Source organism: Talpa occidentalis, unplaced genomic scaffold (genome assembly GCF_014898055.3).
Source record: "Talpa occidentalis isolate TD23 unplaced genomic scaffold, MPIMG_talOcc4v2.1 talOcc4.5, whole genome shotgun sequence".
Lineage (NCBI taxonomy): Eukaryota > Metazoa > Chordata > Mammalia > Eulipotyphla > Talpidae > Talpa > Talpa occidentalis.
The window spans coordinates 39,196,672-39,220,968 of NW_023604861.1; the positions used below are offsets into that span (position 1 = coordinate 39,196,672).

General features: G+C 38.4%; 2 protein-coding genes, 1 non-coding gene and 1 pseudogene across 4 annotated transcripts in view; 2 read left to right on the plus strand and 2 right to left on the minus strand.

Annotated features, from left to right (window-relative positions):
* Positions 1-4,178, minus strand: part of ELF1 (E74 like ETS transcription factor 1) — an 81,812-nt gene extending 77,634 nt beyond the window's left edge. For both annotated transcript variants that reach the window (XM_037526922.2, XM_037526921.2), the window contains exon 1: positions 4,107-4,178. The gene's annotated coding sequence lies outside the window, so the exon portion shown is untranslated. The remainder of the gene's footprint in view (positions 1-4,106) is intronic.
* On the minus strand, positions 4,005-4,076 carry TRNAE-UUC (transfer RNA glutamic acid (anticodon UUC)). Its single transcript has one exon. It is a non-coding gene; the product is annotated as a tRNA-Glu (tRNA).
* A 639-nt stretch (positions 4,179-4,817) lies between the features above and the next one.
* WBP4 (WW domain binding protein 4) lies at positions 4,818-23,486 on the plus strand. The gene is made up of 10 exons (XM_037526929.2): positions 4,818-4,903; positions 6,017-6,089; positions 8,282-8,344; positions 8,433-8,556; positions 11,090-11,257; positions 12,647-12,693; positions 13,159-13,234; positions 14,867-15,051; positions 18,339-18,520; positions 22,158-23,486. Coding segments are annotated over exons 1-10 (1,131 nt in total). The 5' UTR covers positions 4,818-4,901; the 3' UTR covers positions 22,369-23,486.
* On the plus strand, positions 14,242-14,316 carry LOC119260074 (U2 spliceosomal RNA; annotated as a pseudogene).
* Positions 23,487-24,297: the final 811 nt, after the last annotated feature.

The following is a 24,297-nucleotide window of genomic DNA, read 5'->3' on the forward strand; positions in this document are numbered from 1 at the left end:
GCTTATTTTGGACATTTCATACAAATGGAATTATGCAAAATATCATCTCTTGTGCCAGGCATTTTTCACTTAGCATCACATCTTTGAGACTGATTCAAATTGTAAAATCATTATTGCTAAATGATATTTGATTGCATGGACACATCACATTTTATTTATTCATTCATCAGTAAATGGACATTTGGGTTGATTGCACTTTTTTGTTTATGAATAATACTGTCACAAACATCTGTGGCACATAAGCTTTGTGTGTACTGGTTTCATTTCTCTTGGGTATACACCTAGAAGTGCAATTGCTAGTCATATAGTAACTATGTTTAACACTTTTTAAGAACTCCCCAACTGTTTTCCAAAGCAACTGCAATGTTTTACATTTCTACCAATAATATGTGAGGGTTACAACTTCATCACTATTGTCCCCCTCACTTTAGAATATTCTTATCCATAAGGAACTTATATTCTAATAGAATGAGACAGAAATAAAAAGGTTAATTTCAAATAATAGGGGGGAGGAGGCCATAAAACAAGATAAAGTAAGCAGGGAGTGTCTCACTAAGGTAGTCAAAAAGGACCTCTCTGAGAACATAATGCGACTTGAGATGTGAAGAGCTGAAAGGGAAACATCAAGTAATAAAACTGAGAAAAGAACAAGTTTGGTGTGTTCAAGGAATAAACAAGAAGCCAGTGTAACTGAACTATAATGAAGAGGCCGAGAGTAGAGATGAAATTGGGAGGTAAGCAAAAGTCAGACAATGTTGGTCCTCAATAGTATGGTCTTTGGATTTTACTAAACTGCAATCATTTTAAAATCCTTTACACTTCTTTAAATACAGGTGTTCATCTATGCAAACATTTATTAAACTTTAGCTTTTCTTCCAGTTGCATCTATGGCAGCAAGTATTAAAAAGACTAATGAGTACAGTAAATTCACACTTTTCAATCTATTCAATCAGTATCACTTTATTTTGTGACTCAAGAAAGAACATCTAAAACATGACTACCGGGCCTCCCCGGTGGCGCAGCGGTTGAGCGCTGGGTTGCGAAGCTGCCCGCGGCCTCCGATCCCCGGCTGCTCCCCGGCCACCAGAGGAGGGTCCCACATGGCGCGCAGACCTCTCCTGCCACCCGCTGCTCCCCCCAGCAGTGTACTTCGGTCTTCTGCCTGCTCTGCTCGCCGCTCTGGCTCTGGTGAATTCTCTCACCCTCCTGCGCTTCTGACTGTACCCAGTGCGTGTATAAACAAAAACAAACAAATAAATAAAAACATGCCTCTATAAAAAAAATTCTTTAAAAAAAAAAAAACATGACTACCAATGGTGCCTTGGTAACAAGAAATAAGCACACAAATGAATCCTTACAAAATTATCTCCAATTTAAGGTGCGTGCCTAACAGTTACTAGAAGCTCTATCCAGAATAGCAAGGTTATTTCAATACAGCAAGTCAATAATAGAGTTGCATATCAGTCTCATAATTTAAACCAAGATGATAGCTTTTCTCTCATTCTACTAATTAAAAATTTATATTCAGTTACTAGACCATAGGCACAATATAGTCTACATTTTCCATATTGTTTGAATTTTTTTCTTTCTCAAAGCCTTTACTTTGAAACATAATGAGAAAAAAAAAACAGGTACATGGAAAAAGACATTGTTTGAATCTCCTAAAACAAGAAATTGTCACATATCACTGATAATGTTTTGCTTTTTCAAAAACACTAGAGTTTTAAAAACTCTAGTCACATAAAATGGTACTGCCTTGATTAAAGAACCTGTTTGTTAGCTAGCCAAAACTTGCTGAGTTGAAATTCTCTTCTGTTGTCCTAGCTCTATCTACCATGGCTCTCCCTCCAGGCACCTGCTAAACTCAGACTACTTGCCAGACTAACACTTGCGAGCACCTCAGTTTTAAGATGTCACATTCCCTACCAGGAGAAATCCAACCAGTTCTTCAAGGTTCGGAGCAAACACTCTCCCCTCCAGTTCTCTACTCCAGTACTCTTCATAAGAACTAAATTCTCACTTCTGTGTTCCTGCAACACATCTGCAACTCAGATGTCGCCTTACTCAGTTGCACTTGGCACACAACAATACAAAAGATGAGGCTGCATCTTGGACAGAGTGTCACCAAACTATTCCCCTTGGCATAACCTCAGGCATATAGAGAGCTATTTCCAATTACTGGGTGCTCAGTTAAAAATCACACACATTTGAAAACCGTGTGATATGATAAGATGCAAAGTCAAAACAAAATGCAAGGTCAAGCAAGCGTTAAGCCTTCTCTGGAGAAAAGGTAGAAGGATCTTTGCTTCCTCCCAAATTCAAAACTATCAATAATTCCTTATGTAAGCACTTTCTTAATAAAGATACTTATTTAATTCAAATGAAACTTTTCCCTTTTCATTACCTGTTCACGAAATGCCTAACAATTCTTGCAACTCTATCTTAAGTTTGTGAGTGATATCTATTATCGAGAATTTAGGGCTCTGAATTCAGCATAGACAAGTTGAGAGATCTACTCCTGGTCATAGAGCAGATCACCAGGGCCAAAACAAGATTCCATTCGGAATTCTATCCACCTCCACCTAACATGAAGAACCTGTGCATCAGTCACTTTAAAAAAGCATCTGGTAGAGTTTGCTTGAATTAGTGAAGAGACTTAAAACATTTTTAGTTGTGGAGGTTTACTTACGACTTTAAAGTAATTAGACTTTAACCATGCAGATCACAGTAACAGATTATTTCAAAACTCACTGTGCAGTTCCAACTATGGAACAGGGAATGCACATACTAGCAACCAAAACTTCTCATAGTAATGACCCGACACCCATCCACAAGAACCACTTTTTTCCTTCTTCATTTCTTTCCAGAGGCCCAATAGACTAAACATCATAGCTCACCCCGTTTCCCCATTTCAGCTTGCATTTAAGATAACGCTTTTGTTTCATTTACAGCTCACATGCTGCTGACACAGCTGCCCCTTCTTTGTAATAAACACAGAGCTTCTATATTTAAAAATACAGTGAAACTCTGTTATAACATCCCCTCCCCAGTCTGCGGCCAATTTTTCCCCTTCCAAGCCCCACCTCCACCCCATGATTTTCTATCAGCGGCACCAAAGAAGTTAGACTCTTTGGAAAGGCGATTTTCTTCTTTAAAGACGTCTGTCTCATCATAGTGGTATTTTTCTTTCCGCGGGGTGTGTGTGGGGGGGGAACATGGGAAGAGGGGGGACATTCCTTATTCCAGAGGGCTTCCCAAGCAAAAGCACTTGAGTCTGTGTCTCTGGAGTCTGGGGTGCTTTTTGTGAGCTGTGACCAGCGCCCCAAATGTCCAGCTGGGACGGCCTCGCTGATAGGCCTCGGAGCTGGGCTGGGCCGCCAGGGCGGACTTGGGGGCACACGCAGCAGCCCTGGCAGCTGGAGGAAGGGCCAGAGCGCCCGCGGGCGCCGGGCTCGCCCGCCCGCCCAGAGCCCCCGGGAGGATGTTTTGAGGTGGGGGTTGGGGGTGTCTCGTAAACACCCGGCGGGGAGATAACGAGCTCTGCCCGCGGGATGCAGGCTCCGGGGCGCCAAGGACGGGGTGGGGGTGGGGGGTGCCTCGCCGCGCGTCACTAGGGGCCAATCAGCAGGGGGCGACAGAGCAGGGTGTGGGCCTGAGGGGGTCGCCGGGAGGAGATAAAGCGAAGCTGGAGTTAATCATCATCCCCCAAAAGCGTTTGGGAAAGGGACGGCCCGGGGCCGGAGGGGCAGGAAAGCAGCCCAGGGAAAAGTGAAACTCCTTCCCGGCGCCGCCGCCGGGCACCCCGAGCGCCCGATGCAGCACTCGTGGCTCCCCACCCCGCAGCCCGGGTCACCGTGCCACTAACAGCTGCAGTCACCTCGTTTTTCTATAAATTCACGCGAAAGGGGGTAGGAAAGAGCCAGCACCACAGGAAATAAAATAAATCACGTTTTCGTATCGACGATAAAAATTAATTTCAAAAAAAAAAATAAAAAGCTACGTCGTTCCCATACCGGGAGTCGAACCCGGGCCGCCTGGGTGAAAACCAGGAATCCTAACCGCTAGACCATATGGGAAGAGCTGCTAGAGGCAGCGCGGAGACTCACCTGACAAGCGCCAGCACAGCCGCTGCCTCCGTTCCCCGTCGCGTCACCGCCACTCCCGCCCGTGCGCCGCTCCGGCCGCGGCCGCCGCTGCCCACGCGCTCCGGGGCGAGGGACGAGCCCGGCCCGAGCGCGCGGGCGTCGCGGAGGCGGGGCGGGGCTGCTCGGCGGCCTCAGCAAAGTTCTGAAGCGAAACCCAGCCACTCCAGGCCCGAAAGCAGCTATTTCACCTTTCTTTTTTTTTTTTAAAACTCCGCCAACGGCCCCCAGCCTACAAGTCCGGGTGGTTGCGCCGGTCAAAGTGCGTGCGGACTAGTTGGCAAAGTTGAGGGCGGCGACGTCTCTGGGAACAGCTGTTTGCGTTCGGGACGGAGGCGGCGCGAGAGCTCCTTGGCCCCGAGCCAGCGAGCCCCGGAGGATGGTGGCGGGTCTGGAGCCCAGGGCGAGAGGGCGAGAGAACGCAGGATGACGCGGGGACCTAAGGCTGGCGGCTCCTGTCGTCCCGCTCGGGTCCCGTCGCGCTTTCGCCCCTTCTCGGTGACCTCAACCCCTTTATACCGACCCCACCTCTCCGGCGCCCGGAGTACCGCCCCTCCGGGGGGAGGGGGAGCGGAGGCGCGCGCGAGCGCCGCTTGGGCCGTCCGGGCACCCGTAGCGGGGAGCGGCGCGACGCAGGGCCGGACGCGCAGGGCGGCGTCGGGCGGGGAGGCTTGGGTGGGCCTGGGAGCGGGCCGGGGCCCAGTCGTCCCGCGTGGAGATCGCGAGCCTGTGCCGGGCCCGGAGGCGACTCGCGGAGTCATGTGAGTCGGGTCTCAGGCTGGGAACAACGGGGTTTTGTTCCTCTGCGCGGCCGTGCCCGCGGGGGCTCTCCCGCCGGCACCCCCGCCTGGCGGCCGGGGGCGTGACGGAGGCGCTCTTAACTCGCTCGGAACCGGTCTCAGACCGGCCGGGCCGGTTCTCGGGGCGGGGGGAGTGTTGCCCCCGGAGCGCCCCGGGCCTGGGGCGCGAGCCCTCGCGGGGGAGCCGGGCGGCCTGCGGAGGTGGGGCTGTGGCCGGCCCAGCCGCGGGGCACGCCCGCCTCCTCGTCGTTCGGGGTCGCCGGCACCCTGTTGGTTTCAGCTCTGGAACCCTGGAGGATTGTGAAAGTTTGGGGTTGGACAGCCGCCACCCCTGTCTCCTCCGCCTGCTAGAAGGGGCCAGGCCTGCATAACGTAATGACTTTTTTTTTTTTTTTTTTTTTTTGGTCTTGCGGGCTGAGAAGTCTCTTGACTTTTCCACCAACTCTCTTTTGCCCTGAGGCTCCAGAACAAATTGTATTAACTGAAAGTCTCGAAGGAACCACAGTCTCCCACCAGAGGAGTCTTGTGCTTTGTTCTTCTGGTGGGAAAAACTTGATTTAAAGCGAACTTTTTTTATTTCTTCAGGCCTCCATTACAGCAGCCTCCCACCACGTCAGAAAGGAATAGAAAGGATAATCTTCTCTAACGTGTTACTAATTTCTTCACACTGATGGCAGTAAGGAGAATTGGTTGAAGCTGTTTTTAATTTTTGGTTTTTTAAAACCATTGGTTTACATCCTTGTTAGCGTTTTGGAAGTGTAGGATTCCTGCCATTCCCCAGGTGTAGTCATCGTCATACCCACCCAGGCACCCATTGTCTTCCACTGTGATCCATTGCCAACGGTTTTTTATTTCAGGGTGTTTTCAATCCGATGCAGAATTTTTCTACTCTACAAGCAGCAAGTTCTGTTGCCTGCTTCATTCAGACAAATAATAAATCAAGGGTGTTGTGTGTGTTTAACAAGACAAGATTCAGCAGGGCTTACTTATATTTCACAGTCTAAGAAGATGGAAAGCAAGCAGAATTTTATTCTTTCAAATGATAAAGCTTAGTCTTGTTTTTCCCTTTTTCAGGGCAGACTACTGGAAGTCACAGCCAAAGAAATTCTGTGATTACTGCAAGTGCTGGATAGCGGACAATAGGCCTGTATGATAATTCCACTACTAGAGATGCTAATAATAATGAATTCTGTGAAATGTTTGTTTTTGATCTAAACTCAGTTTACAAGGCACTTTCATAAATATTATGCTTCATTTTCCCCCACACAACATCTGGATATTTCTCTTGTCCTTCACTCCTTGTAGGAAATCTGTAGTCTTTGTCTTTTTCACTTAGTCTAAATTTGATTATATATTAAGCCAAATTATTTCTCTATGACCCCTTAGTAACAGTCAGGAAGTGGACATTGAGTTGGTATTATGAGTTATATTTGTATACCACTTACATTATGATATTGTTTGTAATACTCTCGTATACCCAAAAAATAAAAGCAGAGGACCTGTAACACATAAAAAGAACATTATTGTGGTTTTCTTGTTTAGTTTCTGCTCTAGAGAGAAATATATTTGAGACAAAGCTTTATATCTGTGAACACTTCAGTTTGAAATAACATCATTGCCTCTGTTATGAAAATGGCACTTCTTTTAAGAACATTTTAACTGTATTTTATGGTCTAGATTCAGTTCGTAAGACATAAAACAAAAGACAGTGCTGTTGATTTTCCACAACTCATGTATGTCATAGTACATAAGCATCTTTTAAGTATATCATGCATTCATATTCTTTTTACTTGGTAATGTTGGATACACAAAAGAATAGCTTTAGTAATGTATTTCGTTGATAGACATGTAGTTATTCTTGTCTGTAAGGAGTTTGGGTTATTTTTCTTCTGGATATTGTTTTGTTTTTTCCTTAGTCAAGGTAGGTCTTGACTATCTTCTTTCACTTAGGCCATCCTTAGAAATAAATGGACACAAATTTTAAAACCTACACAGATTACTGTTGGTCTCTCCTCCTTGAAGGTACCCATGCAATTAAAGGAAATTTATTAGTTACCTAGACTAAATAACCCCTTCTAAGATAGTCATCTTCTTGAATTACGAATATACATTGCTTCAATCATTAATTAGAAACAATTTATTTTTATATTTATTTCATATTCTTTATGTGATATAATCAACTTTTGGAAATCCAGTATGTAGGAGAAGAGGATGATACTTTATATAGAGTAACACACTTTAAAGAGGAATTCACAGTAGTACTTTAGACTAGCTCAGCTAGTGCATCATAGAAGATTTGATTGACAAAATTTATTTTGCAAAGTTTACGTACAACCAGGCATTCGAATTTTAGGAAGCATTTCTGGCTGTTTTAAATAGGTAGTTACATTCACTCACCCACCTTTTCCATCTAGTTAAGATCATTCTCTTTGGTTACCACTGTTTTCATTTTCTTGTCTATCTTTATACTGTTTCTATGTGCCTCTATAGATTTTTATTCTAATATATGTAAAAGGTAACAGACAATGTACATTGTCCTGCACCATAGTTTTAAAAAAAAGTCAACACTATCCTGGAGCTCTCCATATCAGCATATAGGAAAATTCTTTGTGTTCTATTACAGCAGCCTGCAGGGCTTTTTTAACCTGTTCCTTATTTGTGGATACTTGGAATGTTTTTATGACATGGCTTCAGTGAATACTTGTACATAATACTGTTTTGTGCGGAAAATAAACTCCCAGAAAATGGGATCACTGAGTCAAAGGGTAAATAAATGTAGTTGTAATTTTGCTAATAGTGTCAAATTGTCCTCCATAGGAGTTTTACATTTTGTATCATAACCACAGTATATAAGAATATTTGTTTATAATTTAGGAGGAGTTTGGAGAATTAAGGTTCTAAGGATCATTGTTTTTATCTCTTACTAATGTGGCAGGTAGAGCAGTACAAATTCTAGAGGCTTACTGATTTTGACATTTCATGTTGAGAGTTGTTTCTTAAAGATTTTTTTCCTACTCTTTTGGCTTCATGTCTTCATTATAATCCTCATTATAATCATATTCACTAGATTAGTCATCAAAATACCTTGTATTTTTCTCCATTAATATGGTCATCATAGTCTATTTTAAGCACCAAAGGGGAAACCTAGTCAGAGGGCATAAAAATAAATAATGCAGTTCAGTTTCTTAGCTTCATTTGATAAAAAAAGCCAATTTGCTTAGAATTATCTTTCTTTTCCACCAATCATTCTAATTTCAATTTTGTTATATATTTTTGTTATATATTTACCCTGCTACTTTACTATACATATTACGTTGCTTTGTGTTTTGTTTTTTCGAGAGTGTTGAATTTCATGAAAGAGGAAAGAATCATAAGGAAAATGTTGCAAAGAGGATCAGTGAGGTAATTTAAGTTTCTTTGTCTTTGCCAGTTTTTCTATGTAAATGTTAGTCCTTTATCTAGCTTTCACTCTCTTATATGTCTTATATAGATTAAACAGAAAAGCTTGGATAAGGCAAAGGAAGAAGAAAAAGCATCAAAGGAGTTTGCAGCAATGGAGGCAGCTGCCCTCAAAGCATACCAAGAGGATTTGAAAAGGCTTGGCTTAGAGTCAGGTAAAAAAAAAAAAAAAAAGACAGCATGTTTTCAAAGTAACATCAGAGGTCATGCTAAGTGAGCTTTTATTGTTTCCATAAAGAGATTATACACTCAGGGTATATATTTTTAGTGCTTTTCATATGCGTTGTAGCTCTATTTGTTCTGTGGGACTTTGCTCATGCACTTTTGTTTTGCTTTTAGAGCCTCATCTTTTATCAGCCACACTATTTTGATGGTTACCTGGTCCTAGTTCTGTCTTAGGTCAGTGATTCAAAAACACTTGGATATCTTAGATACTCTCATTATTCAACTAAAAGGGACTGTTCATTAAGAAATAGTCTTGCATTATAATTTATTTTATCCTTTATTAAAACCATGAGCCATATTTATTTGTCTGGTTGAATTGCAGTGAATTTACTTTTTGTGGACACAATAAGGACATAGTAATTATTGATACAACTTTACTCCTAGAAGGTAGATAATTTTAAGGGCTTAAGGATAACCTAGTTCCAGATAAAAGATATTTAAGTAGAATTATTCCTCTTGTCATTGCATTTGAACTTTAAGTTGGAAGCTTTCTGTGAGCATTTCTTCTATGACATATTGTCCTTAAACCAGGCTTGTAGCAGATTTCAGTGGTTGATCTTTCATAATGTTAGGATTGAATAGTCAACATGGAATGATAATTTTTTTTTATAATTTTTTTTTTTTTTATAGAGGCATGTTTTTTATTTATTTGTTTGTTTTGTTTTGTTCACACATGCACTGGGTACAGTCAGAAGCGCGGGAGGGTGACAGAATTCACCAGAGCCAGAGCGGGGAGCAGAGCAGGCAGAAGGACCGAAGTACACTGCTGAGGGGGGCAGCGGGCGGCAGGAGAGGTCTGCGCGCCATGTGGGACCCTCCTCCGGTGGCCGCGGAGCAGCCAGGGATCGAACCAGCACCGCAGAGGCCACGGGCAGCTTCGCAACCCAGCGCTCAACCGCTGCGCCACCGGGGAAGCCCATGGAATGATAATTTTTAATAAAAACTGCTTTCAGTTAAATTTTTAAGCAGAGTAACAGTGATTGACATTGTCCTCATCAAATTAAAATAGTTGTAGTCAGACTTTAAAAATATTATTTTGAACATGTTACTTAAGAGAAGCAGGAAGATACAGTGTTTCTATAATGATGAAGCTGTGTTTATTTTAAGGGGAAAAAGAATACAGCATTCCTGCAGATTTAAAAGGAGTTGTTGAAAATTCGTGTTATCAATTACATGGACTGGGAGATTTTGTTTGTTTATTTATTTATTTATGCAAGCACTGGGTACAGTCAAAAGCGAGGGAGGGTGAGAGAATTCACCAGAGCCAGAGCAGGGAGCAGAGCAGGCAGAAGGACCGAAGTACACTGCTGAGGGGAGCAGCGGGCGGCAGGAGAGGTCTTCGAGCCATGCAGGACCCTCCTCCAGTGGCTGGGGTGCAGCCGGGGATTGAACCGGCGCTGCAGAGGCTGCAGGCTGCTTTGCAACCCAGCACTCAACCGCTGGGCCACCAGGGAGGCCCTGTGAGCAAATTTTAATATTCTATATTAATAGTATTTTGGGGAGCCCTCCCTGGTGGTGCAAGGAGTTAAGTCTCAGCACTCTGAAGGTATCAGCAGCCACTGCAGCATGAGTTTGAACCAAGATCAGGGAGCTCACCCACATGGCGCAGCAGACCTCTTCTGTCTTGCCTGCTGCTCCCCTCAGCAATGTATTTCAGTCAGTCCCCTGCCTTGCTCCCCACTTTGTCTCTGGTAAACCTTTTTACCCTCATAATCCCCAGTTCTTGTATGCATAAATAAATAAATAAATAAATAAATAAATCTTTTAAAATAAATAAAATGTGTTTTTCTTATTAAATATTTTTCACAGCTTTGTTTTCCAAAATAACATATATTCCTTAAAATGTACAGTGCAGGGCCTCCCCGGTGGCGCAGCGGGTTGAGTACGTCACTGTGAAGCTGTCCACAGCCTCTGCAGTGCTTGTTCGATTCCCGGCCGGCCAGGGAGATTCCCATATGGCGCGGCAGACCTCTCCTGACTCTCCCATTGCTGCCCTCAGCAGTGTACTTTGGTCAATATGCCTGTTCTGTTCCACACTCTGTCTCTGGTGAATCCTCTCACCCCCTGCGCCTCTGGCCTGTTCCCCAGCTCTTGTATGCATAAATAAATAAATCTTAAAAAAAAAAAAAAAAAGGAAGTAGTACCAGGACTCTGCACTTTGGATTTGTTTCTGTGCTATTCTGTTTCAGTAACCTATTGACTTACTCCTGAATCAGCTACTGCTGGCTTTCTCTAACCATAGTTTGAGAATGAATTTTAATAGCTGGTAGCTATATTATCCTTATTCTTTTTCATAAGTCTTCTGGATATTCATGCATGTTTAGTATTTCAAATGAACTGTATAATAATTAAGTTCACAAAAATATCTTGCAGACTTGATTAAAATAACATTAGTAATGTTCTGTGCCAGCAAAAAAAAAAAAGTTACTTTGGCTATTCACATGCCTCTCATCTTTTCTCTAGAAATTCCAGAGCCAAGCATATCACCAGTAACCAGCACTATCCCACCACCCTCAGCATCAAAGCAGCCAAAAGAAAAGAAAAAAAAGAAAAAAGAGCCTTCAAAGGGCAGATGGGTGGAAGGCATATCCTCTGAGGGTTACCGTTACTATTATGATCTTATCACAGGAGGTAAGTCTTCTATGCATGGAACTAGTACAGAATAGTAACTGACAGAAATTACTTTTGAGCTAAATCTATAAATTAAAATGAGGGCATCAGGAATGATGTCATCTTGCTCACCATTTGTATACTTAAAACTGTCCCTATCATGATAGAGACACTCCAAAGTTATTACAATAAAGACAAATTTTGGTACGGTGTTAAGAGGATATAATAAGCATTCCTGACAGAACAATGGGAATCTAAAAAGGATTTGAAAGTTTTGAAAATCATCCAGTGGAGGTAACACGTGAGGTTCTTTAGACAGTGTCACGTCAGAAAAAGTAAGACAGAAAAGTAGACTAAAGTCATATCATAGAGAACTAGGATATGAAATATTGTAGGACTGGGATATGAAATACAGAAAAAACAGTAAATTTAAGTGGCATGCTAATAAATTTAATTTTGAATATGTTGAGTTTGAGGTACCTATAGAATATTCATGAGTCAATTTTCAATAGCTGCTTGAAGATTAGCATCTGGACTTAGGGAGGTAAATTGAATCTAGGAATGTAGACAGTATTTTAACTTTTAGGAATATATAAGAACGCAAGAAGAAAAAAGAAAACAGAAATTTAAAAGGGTGGGTGAAAAAAAAGATGGTAGGTAGTACATATCTAAAAGGAATGGATAGAAGAAAAACCAGGAAAAAAGTTATGAATGGTCACAAGGGTAGAAAATGAGATGAGTTAATCATGTATTACAAGTTATTATTATAATTATGGTTTTCAGAATCACAATCAATTTTAGACTACATAGAAATAGTAATCTTTTAGCCTTGCACTGAGCCTGAAGTAAGATGCATGTTTTAGTAGTTCCACAGTGAACCATAAGTGCTTATTTGTTTGGTAATCTAACTCAAATTTATAAAGAAACTTTATTAATTATGTCTTTTCTCCCTTCTAGTGCCCATTGCTTGCTTGCTTTTATTCACCATCCTACTTTATATATTCTTGCTCTCAGTAATTCTTGTTTTTAATTCCTGCATACTTTCTTATTCCTCTTCTAAGTTACTCATTCCACCCCTCTCTCTGCCCCAAGATGTCACAAGGCCAACTCATTCCTTCAAAACTTTAGCAGCCTACATTTCATGAAGTCTTTTAAGAGAAGCCCTACCTGTTTCTAATAATTCCTTTGAAATTCAGTAACTTCTAATCCTTCATTCTCTCTTTCCTTTTTTTTTTGGTTACATTGTATTTGCTTGTGTTCTTATTCAGTTTTTTTTTTAACAAACTTTGTTATAAACCTATAGTTTTTTGTACACGTGGACTATCTTATAATTTTTGCCTAACTAAAAATTTTGGAAAGTTTTATTTTTAAGCAAAAAGATTTTATAAATACAATATGTTTTCTTTTAAGCATCTCAATGGGAGAAGCCTGAAGGATTTCAAGGAAACTTAAAAAAGGTAACTGAAGCAAATTAATAGTGTTTTTACTTTTTCTTTGTTGGCTTCTAGTGTTTTTGTAGAGTCTTATGAAGCAAATTTACTTCCAAATAAGTCCCCACACACACATGCTTTATTCTTTTTTACCTGTAATTCTTTTGTTAGAAGGCTGGGTGAAGTTGAAAATTGATGTCTGCCCAAAAACTCCTTGCAGGGAAAATATTATTAGTTGTTTTGTTGTCAGTTGCCATTCATATATCCCCTCCACCTATAGTTTACTGACTTTCAAAGATGAAAATTGGTATCCCTAAAAGCTGGCCCATGATTAACTCAAACCAAGCTTTCTGGCCATGATCAGTAGGTAATACCATCTTAATTCCCAGGTGTCAAGAAGAAAGGAGAAAGGGTGACTGACTTTGCCTTAGTTGATCTAATGTACAACCATACTATAAGCCTCAGTTTATGCTGCTTTTTTCCTCCCATTAGACAACAGCGAAGTCCGTTTGGATAGAAGGTTTAAGCGAAGATGGTTATACCTATTACTATAATACAGAAACAGGGGGCAAGTATTACCTTCGATTACTTTATCTAAAATTGTACCTTTGGCCTGCTGAGAAGACATATGAACTTGGAGATTTTATATTGTGATAAACATATTTCTTTGGTAAAGTTATATTTTTCATAATTTAAAAATAGTAGTGCAATGCAAAAAAGATTTCCATGTATAATACATACTTTGTTACTCTCAATTAACCACTCCATTCGCAATTTTTTAAAAAATTGTTTTTACTTTTTTGGCCATTTTTTAAAGTCATGGTTATTGGAAACATAATTACCTTGGAAGACACCTTATAGATATTTAATTCAACTTGCCTTTTCCTTTTTTAAAAAAACCAAGCTATTTTAGCAGTGACTGAGATTGTCAAATTTTCAGTTTTGCTTGTTTGATGCTGTGTCATTGTTTAAATATTTCTAAAACATGCATAATTATTACCTCATAATTTTACTTGATTTTTACTACTGTTAAACTTACCAAAATAGCTTTAGTATTGATGTAACTTTGGAGGGCTTTTTTTTGTTTTGTTTTGTTTTTTGACTCCTGTTATCCATATATGCTCTACATAGCATTACATCTTTTAGGAGGAAGGGGCCCTTTTATTCGCCAAGTAAATATCTCACCTGCCCAATGATTGCAGTGGGTTCTATCTCAGTAAAATTGAGGTACTGAACCTTGATAGAGATAAAATGTAGTGATACAGCCTCATTCCAGAGTTTGATCTGAGCTCAGTGCAGTTTCTTCCCTTGCCCAGCTATATCATGGACAAGACACTGTGCCTGTAGTTGATCAGATATACTCTGGAGTCAGGACAGTCAGATCTACAATGTTCCCAAAATAGTGCCTGGTACATTGTGGGTGCTTAGTAAATGATTTCCAGAAAGTTCTTTTGTTACTTGTGAAATATAGATCAGGAAAAGCTTTACATTAGTCCAGTAAAGAATCCTGTATTTATAAGGAAGTATACATATTGAATTGCTCTCAACAGTTTCAGTTTATATCTGAACCAGTGTATCGCTTCTCGGCCTTTTGGCTAAGATCAAGTATAGTATATCTGAACCAGTGTAATTTTTGATAGGTTACCTTTCATTCTTAAAACTGTTCCAGTTGGACAATAAATTTTAGAATCCCTCTGCCTTTTATTAAACTAAAAATAGAGATTAACTGTAAGATAATTAGAAGTGCTATCATGTTATTAAAAGCACCCACTAAACCACAGGATGGCAGTAGAGTTCAATCAAGATTTTTTTCCTTCTATGTAAAAAATGACAAATTAAATTCATTCAGATCTTCAGAGTACCATTTCAGTTTGTGAACATCCCAGGAAATCTAACGTGTGTTCATTATCACATGTTGCCTGAAATTGTATTAGGTAAATGGTGAGAATCCTTCGAAATGTCTAGTTCTTAGGTCTCTTTCCATTGGGGATTATAGTTTTTATATGTAGTATAAATCCAAATTGTTTGAAGTTCATTTCTGAAAGGTACAAAAGAAAGGGTTTTGGAAATTCTTATTTATTACCTTTGTGATCAAGTGATGACGTGAAACAGATGTAATTAGCAGGAAGCATTATATTGGGAATTTCCTCTAAATAGAATTGCTAACTGAATAACATGACTATTAAAATGTGTTGAATAGAATCCAGATGGGAAAAACCTGATGATTTTATTCCACACTCTGGCGATCTTTCTAATAAGGTCAACGAAAAGTTCCTTGGCACCCTAAAAGAGACCAAATCAGAGTCGCATAGTGATTCAGATAGGGAACGAGAACCAGAAAAAGAAGTCTCTACGAAAAAACAAAAGCTAAAAATAAAGTTTAAGGTAGGTTCTTGAATCAGTTTTTACAAAAATTTATCAATTGATGAAAATTCTGCGGATTTTTTCAATTTTCTGGTATAAGATGAATGAAAGTTAAGACATGTATTTTGGCAGTTGGATATATAGTTGTATCATTTCTTGATAATATTTTGGTAGAAATACAGTAAGAAGTTTATCTTTAGACTTCCTAAATTTAAGGCTGGGGTACAGACCAGAGGTGTGGGGGGTGAGAGGACTCACCCTGTGACATTGAGAGAGCTTTCTGAACAAGTGAGTCTGAATGTCTACCCTAAAAATGCTAACTTGAGTATCATCAGCATACTGGTAGTAATTTAAATCTCAGAATGGGTGAGTAACCTAGGAAAATGACATTGGGGAACATTTTAATAGCAGGCAGAGAAAAAAATAACCCATAAGGAAAAATAGATAGAATGAGGAAGGAAGGTTAGAAAGGGATGCAAAAAAAAAAAAAATTTAATATCCCAAAAGATAAAGGAAGCACGATCATCAAAGATTAATTAGGTACAGAAAAAGAAAATGTACGTTGAATTTTGCAGTGAAGTCGTCCTTGATTCCCTTCTCATGGTTTCACTGGAGTTCTGATTACAGGGGGATGAAAAGTGGCTCATGGGGTATATGTGATTTGGATATGAAATGAAAAGCAGAAATTAGTTGATAACATGATGGCTACATACTGACTCATTAATCATTAGATTGGTGATGGTGGTGGTGGTTATTTTTATTGAGGGGAACTCCAAAGGAGGTAGAAAGGGATATTGATAAAGGCAGATGGATAGGTTGGTTTTGAACAAGAAACTCATTTTCTGTAAGTAAGATTTCCATTTTCCATAAAAAGAGATGAGCATGAATGAGTTGGTATCAGGGAAGAAATTGTAGCCTTAATTTATTCATTCCTAAAGAAATCAAGATTGCTGAGATTGGGGAGCTCTGGGGTCCTCAACAACATTAATGAATTGAAATAATTATTACTGAGCTGGGGTGGGAGAGAAAATGAAACAAGGAAGAGGACTGACAGGTGGTATTGAGTGTCCAGCCATAGCAGGAAAGAAAAAACAGACAATTTTGTACTGTTGCTAATCTTTCTGCTTTTGTGACCTTTCAGAGCACACTCAAAAGCAGAGAACACGTAGTACGGACTCATGGTTGAGATTACTGGCTTGTGAGGTGAAGAAAAGTCAAGGATGCTTAAGAGAGGGTACTTTCATGTCATACCTGGGATATTATTGCCTGGAATTTCTCCACCTATCACATAAACTTGGTGGAACTTAGGATAAATGGATGTATACAGTTTATAGAGAAGCAGCAACAAAGTCCTTATTATATAGTAACCACCTCACAAAGTTTATAGTAACCCAGCATCCAGCCTGGGACAGACATTAATTTCAAGCAAACAAAAAATTTCAAAATACAGGAGAAAAACAAAGGCAAGCTACTTATAATCCTGCTACTTCCCCCAAAACCACTATAAATCCTTGGTGCTCATTGGTCTGTCATTTTTTTCTGTTGAAACACATGTACATTCTTTTAAGTAAAATAGGGAATCATACTGTAAAAAGGTTTAATGGCCATTTTTTGATGTACTCTTACAAAGATACCAATAAGTTTTAATTTACTAAAATAATTCATACTTTATGGTATGAATATTTGTTTTGAATAAGTTAACTAGGAAAAGAACTGGACACTTATTACTTAGGAATTACTTAAAGTTAGACACATTAAAGTGTCTGGTTGAAATTGAAGTCTCATCAGTTTGTATGGTTGTGTGATTTTTTTTTTTTTTTTTTTCATTGAACACTTGACTAACAGACCAGTGATTAGATAGATCTTTATGGAGGAGGTTTTTAGGTCCTTTGCAGTAGACAGACAGAGTGACAAATATATTTAAGAGTACTAGCAAAAAACGCTTGTAAAGTGATTGCCTGTGGGCTTAGGACTCTAAGGCTATAAAGTCTAGAAGAGCCCATCAAACTCAGAACACAATAAGTTAAGGTACTGATGTTGGACAGGAAGTATAGTAGAAGTATAGCAGCCAGAAAGTCCAGAGGATAACTTGCATTGGTCAGAGGAACTTAAATTTTACAGGTGGAGCATTAAAAGGAACATAGATGTGAGATTTAGTGTTTGAGTACTGCCTATGCACTAGGTGCTATATATAAGCAGAACTATATAACATTTGGTAACTGAAATGTAGTAAGGAACAAAGTTACTGATTTTGAGACTCAGAAATTTTTTATCTCTAGGATAACAAGAGTTTATTAATAGAGAGAACATGGTACAGGAGTCATCAGTGAACGTGGAGTAGTGGCCAGAGGAAAATAGAAGTTAACTATGTAAAAGATAGTATGAGGAGCCACTGCATGAGGATCAAAGTGTGATGATAATGTGTTGTGATCTCATTAAAAATGTTTTTAGAAAAGTCATTACCTGAGGCAGTGAGGATTGCCAAGAGAAAGTGAATGCAACTTCTTAGTCCTGTGATCCCAACAGCATGAGGGGATGAGTTAACATCCATTCAAACAATTGCAAATGAAATAGTATCCGAGGACTGCAACCCATGGTTGTATAGTTTGAGAAGAAACAGATCCGGTGCGTTGATCTACTTGGCTTAAGCTGGGTCATAGAGCTTAATTATCCCAAATGAAGAAAGGGGTGCCATGAAAGTAACAGCCCTAGCCAGGAGCTCCCATAGGAAATGCTTCTACTTTATGGACATGTCTTTCTAATTTCACATAGTTACCAGTAGGTCAAGAGATTCTGGCCATGTTCTAAATATGAAGACTGATTTCATTAAATTTGTTGAGGGAGGACTTTAAACAGATAATGAATGAAGAAGGATCTAATGATACGGCATTAAATTCAAACAGGGCAAATTGTAAAGGGAGGTTACATGGGATATGTAAGCAAGGGAAGAGCAGAAAAGAGGATTTAAAAAGCCTACTGTGTCTTTAATTGTGGAACATTTAAATTATGGAACATTAATAGGAATGTGTTATGTTTTATATATTTAGTTTTAAGTTAATGTGTTTATATATTTATGTGTTTTAAAATAAAGTACTCTTGGCTATGGTGTAAGGTATGTTACACTTTAAACATTAAAATCTTAATCAAGTGTTAAGAGTTCTTTTGTGTGCACTGATTCTGTTAAGTGCAATTTTAAACTAAGTGAGGTATTGTATTATTTATAAATCAATAGCAAAACTACATTAAAAAATTTTGGGGTTTATTCTCGTAGTTTTGCTTATAGTATTTGATTTCTTTTGATATTTCAGGAAAAAAATAAGAATAATGATAAAAGAACTGAACCTTTATTACTAAAGAATAAAGAAACACAGAAAGAAAAAAAAATCCAAGAACAGAATTCATCAGGTCCAAAAGAAGAAAAACCCAAAGTTCATAAAAAATCAAATCCATATGGAGAATGGCAAGAAATTAAACAAGAAGTTGAATCTCAGTAAGTATTGAAAAACTTAACCCCACTATTATTACAGGTATTTTTACATTCCTAAATTGTTAATTCCATAAATTGTTACATAGTTACTTCCATAAATTGTACTAATTTCAGGGGAAAGGTGCTTATTAAAAGTTCATTTATTTTGTTTCTATATTCTATTTTTCTAATTAAGTATTTTTATTTTTTTAAAGATTTATTTATTTATGCATACAAGAGCTGGGGTATAGGCCAGAGGTGTGGGGGGTGAGAGGATTCACCAGAGACAGAGTGGGGAACAGAACAGGCAGATTAACTGAAATACACTGCTGAGGGGAGCAGCAGGCGAGACAGGAGAGGTCTGCTTTGGATGGAACTAGGCTGTGAACTGCTTCATAGTATGGTGCTTAACTTGTGCCACCAGGGAGGCCCGTATTTTTAAATATAAATTAATTACTTTTAAAGCACAATAATGATTGTTTTAATTTCTGCTGAAACATGACATTCTTGTTAACTACACCATGTATGTACACATGATTATTCTCTTAAGTCACTGTCTTTATTTTATGAGAGAAACAAGCATCTGAATCTTCAATAAAAGTTTCATAGAATTTCTCTAAAGGCATGGGGAAAAAAACTCTCAATACTGTCCTGAAATGAGTGGCTTGTGACATTTCATCAGATTTTTTAAGCCAGTATTCAAAAAACAGAGTATTTTTATGAGTTAAAAATGTTTTATCAGTTAAAATCTTGGTAGTGGTATTAATGGGTTTTTATTATTAGTTTATGTGTGCAAATTTGTGTTTGTATTAGAGGCATTTACACAATAAAAGCTTGACAGATTAGCGTTTCTTAAATGCATTAAAAAAAATCTTAAGGTGAAAAGAAGTATGTACATGATCAAGCAATTATTCTCCAAAACATCAATTCTTTGGAAGGGTAATGTAAGATGACTGTTCTGTGGATACTTTTATAGTAAAAGTATTTTTTTAAAACTTCTTTAATGAAAAGGTCATATTTCTTCTCAAGATAGTATAATACAAGTTTTGGACAGCTTGATACACTGTTCTCATTAGAATTGATTCCCAAGCGATACAATACTGTATCTATTGACATGTTATTAAAATGTTACTATTATTGTGAACTCTGTGGGTTTTGTTACTTAATAAAATATTAGGAAATAGGTATTTAATGCTACTTAGTGCCAGGCACCATGATAAGCATATTGATTATAATAATTGAAGTTAAAGAAATAATAGATTTGCTTTATTTTAGCCTGTGATTTTTTTAAGTGAATAACAATAGGAAGATGGTCTTACTGTATCTCCTATGCTTCAAACTTGAGATTTCTTAAAACTTCCTTTGAGTCTTTTGTTTTCCTTATATTATACCATAAAGCCATTCTTACTGAATTTTAACATAATCTGGTTTAATGTGAGATTGATGATATCTGACTTGCTAAGTAGATTAGTCTAATTTCTTTAGGGTCTTCTTAAAAATAACCAATACTTTTAATATAGAATTTTTTTTTTTAAGATTTATTTATTTATTTATTTATACAAGCACTGGGTACAGTCAGAAGCGCAGGAGGGTGAGAGAATTCACCAGAGCCAGAGCGGGGAGCAGAACAGGCAGAAGTACCCTGCTGAGAGAACAGCAGGTGGCAAGAGAGGTCTGCCTGCCATGTGGGACCCTCCCCGGTGGCCAGGGATCGAACCTGCGCTGCAGAGGCTGCGGGCAGCTTCGCTTCCCAGCGCTCAACCGCTGCGCCACCGGGGAGGCCCGAAATTTTTTTTTTTTAATGACTAAAGATATAAGAATAATTAGCCTCCTTAGAAAGCATCATTCTTGTCAATTTAAGGGAAAAGTAGGAAAAACATTAAAATGGCATTAATCTTTTTAATACAATAAGGAAAAATTTTGGAAGTCATCTATTTTTAAAACAAATCAGATATAAGGCCTGTTACAGTTCATTTTCAAAAAATTCTTCAAATTTTAAAGAAATGCTATATGATATCTACTGAGATAATTTTTTCCTCAGGTTTTATATTATGCAGAATTTTTTGTCTTTAGTTTTGAATTAACCACTACTAACTTGAAATTTTATCTTTGTACGTATTACATGTATTCCCCTTTATTTGGTTTTTACAATCCTAGCAAATTTCCAAATTATTCTTGCATTTTCAAAAATTGTTACAATGCCTAGAGACCTGCTAGTCTGAACATTTTTATTCATGCATATGTAGGAAGGAACATAAAAAGAACTCTCAATGCTGTTGCCTAGTTCTTTCTATATAGTCTGTAAGAGGAAAATAAGTGTGTACTTTTACAATACTTTGAGCTACCCACTGCATTTTAAGTGGACATGAACTGAACTGAACTCAGAACTCATGAACAGAGAAAAGAAAAGAGGTGATTTCCAAAGGGGGGAAAATGAATTTTAGTTAATAGAAGAGCCAAAATTAAAAGAGAATATTTCTAGTCTAAGTGCCTACTGCATTATCTGGCACATAGTGAACACACAGAGTAGCTATTATTGTAATAGCTACTAGTGTAGGTCTACCATGGCCCTTCAAACTCTTCCTGACCTCTAGGAAAGATAGTTCTCTTTTTTTCCCAGAATCAAGTTGAGTGACAGCATTCCCTGGGTTCCTCTGAGATTGAGATGTCCAGTCTTTCCTCTTTTCTCAATTGGAGTTTCTGACCTTGATATCTGGGACTTCTGACATTTAAAGTATTCCTTTACTTTTATTCCCTTTCTCTCCTTTTATCATACTTTCTTTCATGCTGACCAGGAAATCTTTTGGTTTTGAGTGATAAAAATTTGAGTTACCTTAAATAAAAGAGATTATTAGTTCAAAGGTTTCCACAAAGGTCCTACCCACCAAGCTATGGAGAAAGCAGGAATTGTTCTGGACCTCAAGAATTAGTGGAACCAGGCCTGAAGCACTGACAGGGTTTATCTCCCATCTGTACTTTTCTCTGCAAGCCAAGTTTTTCTCCTCATGAATTCCTTACTTTAAATAGCAGTATTCCTTGTTCCCAACAAGTTTTATACTTATATCTTACTGGTCCTTTTTCAGAGAGCTCATGGGTGGGATTGATGTGTGTGGCATGACTTACTTGCTGTATCATAGGGCAGTTGACTGTAAAGGATGTGCCATGGTAGGTGTGTGTTAATCAGGCACTGGTCTCTGGAGTGATCAACTGTTTATATTAACCATGTGATAGTTAATTGGCTAGTTAACTAGAAAATAGATGCTAGGCAAATAGCTATGTAGCACCTACTACCCGAGGCCATTGAGATTTCATGGTTTTCATCTTATGCTCTGTAAGCTCCAGTGTCCTTGTTTGTCTTTGGCAAAATACATTTTCATAAATACCTCTCTTTTATCCACCTCTGTGGATACAGGTGTATCAGTACAAGCATTTCCTTAATGCACACTTGTCTGATGGGAAGAAAAGAGTAGGTGTCTAACTAAATAAGCGCTCAGTACCTTAAATCATATTATAAAATCAGTAATTTAAATTAGTGTCTTGCCCCAATTTCACATTTCTCACTGTTATTATCATTGAATGATCTTAGGGTTTGGTAGACTCAGGTTGTGTGTAAGTATATCTTACTCTGTTGAACAATTAATGGTTTTATTTTCTGTTTCAGTGAAGAGGTAGATTTGGAACTTCCAAGCACTGAAAATGAGTATGTATCAACTTCAGAAGCTGATATTGGTGGGGAACCCAAAGTGGTATTTAAAGAAAAAACAGTCACTTCTCTTGGAGTCATGGCAGATGGAGTCGCCCCAGTCTTCAAAAAGAGAAGAATTGAAAATGGAAAGTCTAGAAATTTAAGACAACGGGGTGATGATCAATAATTATAAGAGCATTTTCTATGTGCTTTTTGGACAGAATGAAGACAATACATCTTAAAACTCCTATGTTTGTTTCTGAATACTTTGATGCGAAAAATTTAGATTTATTCTAAATGTATTTTATGTGAATTAAAAATAAACCTTTTTTTCATGTGAAATTTATTTTTGTTCCTAAAATGGAAACCTAACCACATTGCATTGTAATACAGTGTATTATATTCAGTGTCTAAAAATTGCTACTTCTGTCAAAAATTAAGATGCTATGTATCTGTTATTTAAAACATGGAAAAGCAAGACCTTTGTTCCATTCTTACTCATATGAACATAGTTAGGTTGCACTAAAAATGAATTATTTTACATTTTGGTATTAGCTGTTACCCAAGAATTAAGAATCAGATCATCTAGGAGTGACAACACAGTGGTGATTCTGTTTCGAGGATTGTCAGAGGCTGATGTAGAAAGTATATGTGTAGTAGCATACCTTACTCATTTTATGATCAAGGGTCAAGAACTAGGACTGCAATGCAGGTCCTTCAAATGTGGTACTTTATATGGAATGAAAGCTTCACCAAAGGTAGAAATATGTATTTGTCCAATTCAACTCAAAGTAACAACTGCTTTAAGTATTTTTACTTTGAACTAGGTATTATGCTAGAAACTACGAATACAAATACAGCATATCACTAATTCTTCATCACTTCATACTCTAACAGCAATTCATTCCATTCAGCAGCCTTATAATATCCTGGAAAAATATTTTTTAAGGTTTATTTGAAGCCATATAGGTGTAGACTTGAACAAAAATAGTTAAGTTCTCTGACTTCAATAAATGTTTTTAGTGTTTCCTTAGGCAAATTGTAAATGTCCTGTTTCCTGAATAATTTCTCAGAGAGTAGAAGTTTGTTATGTAATTCATTTGAAATTGGTACTTTATTACTGCAGATTCTTAAAATTATATTTTTATACATTGTACAGTATTTAACATTGGTGGTAAATATTTGTCTTTTAAAGGTTGCTAGTATACATGCAAGAAACTGATAGCTTATTAAAAGCATTATAAAAATAATTTGTTTTTTTTTCCTTGTGTTGGTCAGACAACTTTGCATTAGTGAGTTAGTATTTCAAAATTTGTCTTTACATTTGTTCAGTCTATTTGAGTATGTTGTGAATGTATCGCATTATGAAAAAGCATATTAGATTCTAGATAACCCATTTATCATTTAGCTAAGGGGAGTAAGTTTGGGTATTTGACACTCCTCGGTTGGACAAGAATATCATTGAATGATGCTACATTTTACCCATATTTAGCTCATACAAAATAGGCACTTGAAGACATTTTTTGAAAATACTTCAGTATGCAAAGTGTTTTTGGTGCATTTATTAAACTGACTCCTTTTGCCTTTATAAGGTTTTCTTAGAAGTTTGAGGATAAGTCTGAGGATGATTTTAAGGATTGCTCAGAATAGACTCTTTTTTTTTTTTTTAATTTTTTTTTAAATTTTTTTTTATAGAGGCATGTTTTTTATTTATTTATTTGTTTGTTTGTTTGTTTTGTTTATACATGCACTGGGTACAGCCAGAAGCGCGGGAGGGTGAGAGAATTCACCAGAGCCAGAGCGGGGAGCAGAGCAGGCAGAAGGACCGAAGGACACTGCTGAGGTGAGCAGCGGGCGGCAGGAGAGGTCTGCGCGCCATGTGGGACCCTCCTCTGGTGGCCGGGGAGCAGCCGGGGATCGAACCGGCGCCGCAGAGGCTGTGGGCAGCTTCGCAACCCAGCGCTCAACCGCTGCGCCACCAGGGAGGCCCCTCAGAATAGACTCTTGACCGTAAAATTTTAGTAAATCAAGTCATGAGAATGGCACTTTCTATTTGCTTTGAAAGAATAAATAGAGGGCCTCTGGTGGCACAAGGGGTTAATTCTCAGCACTATGA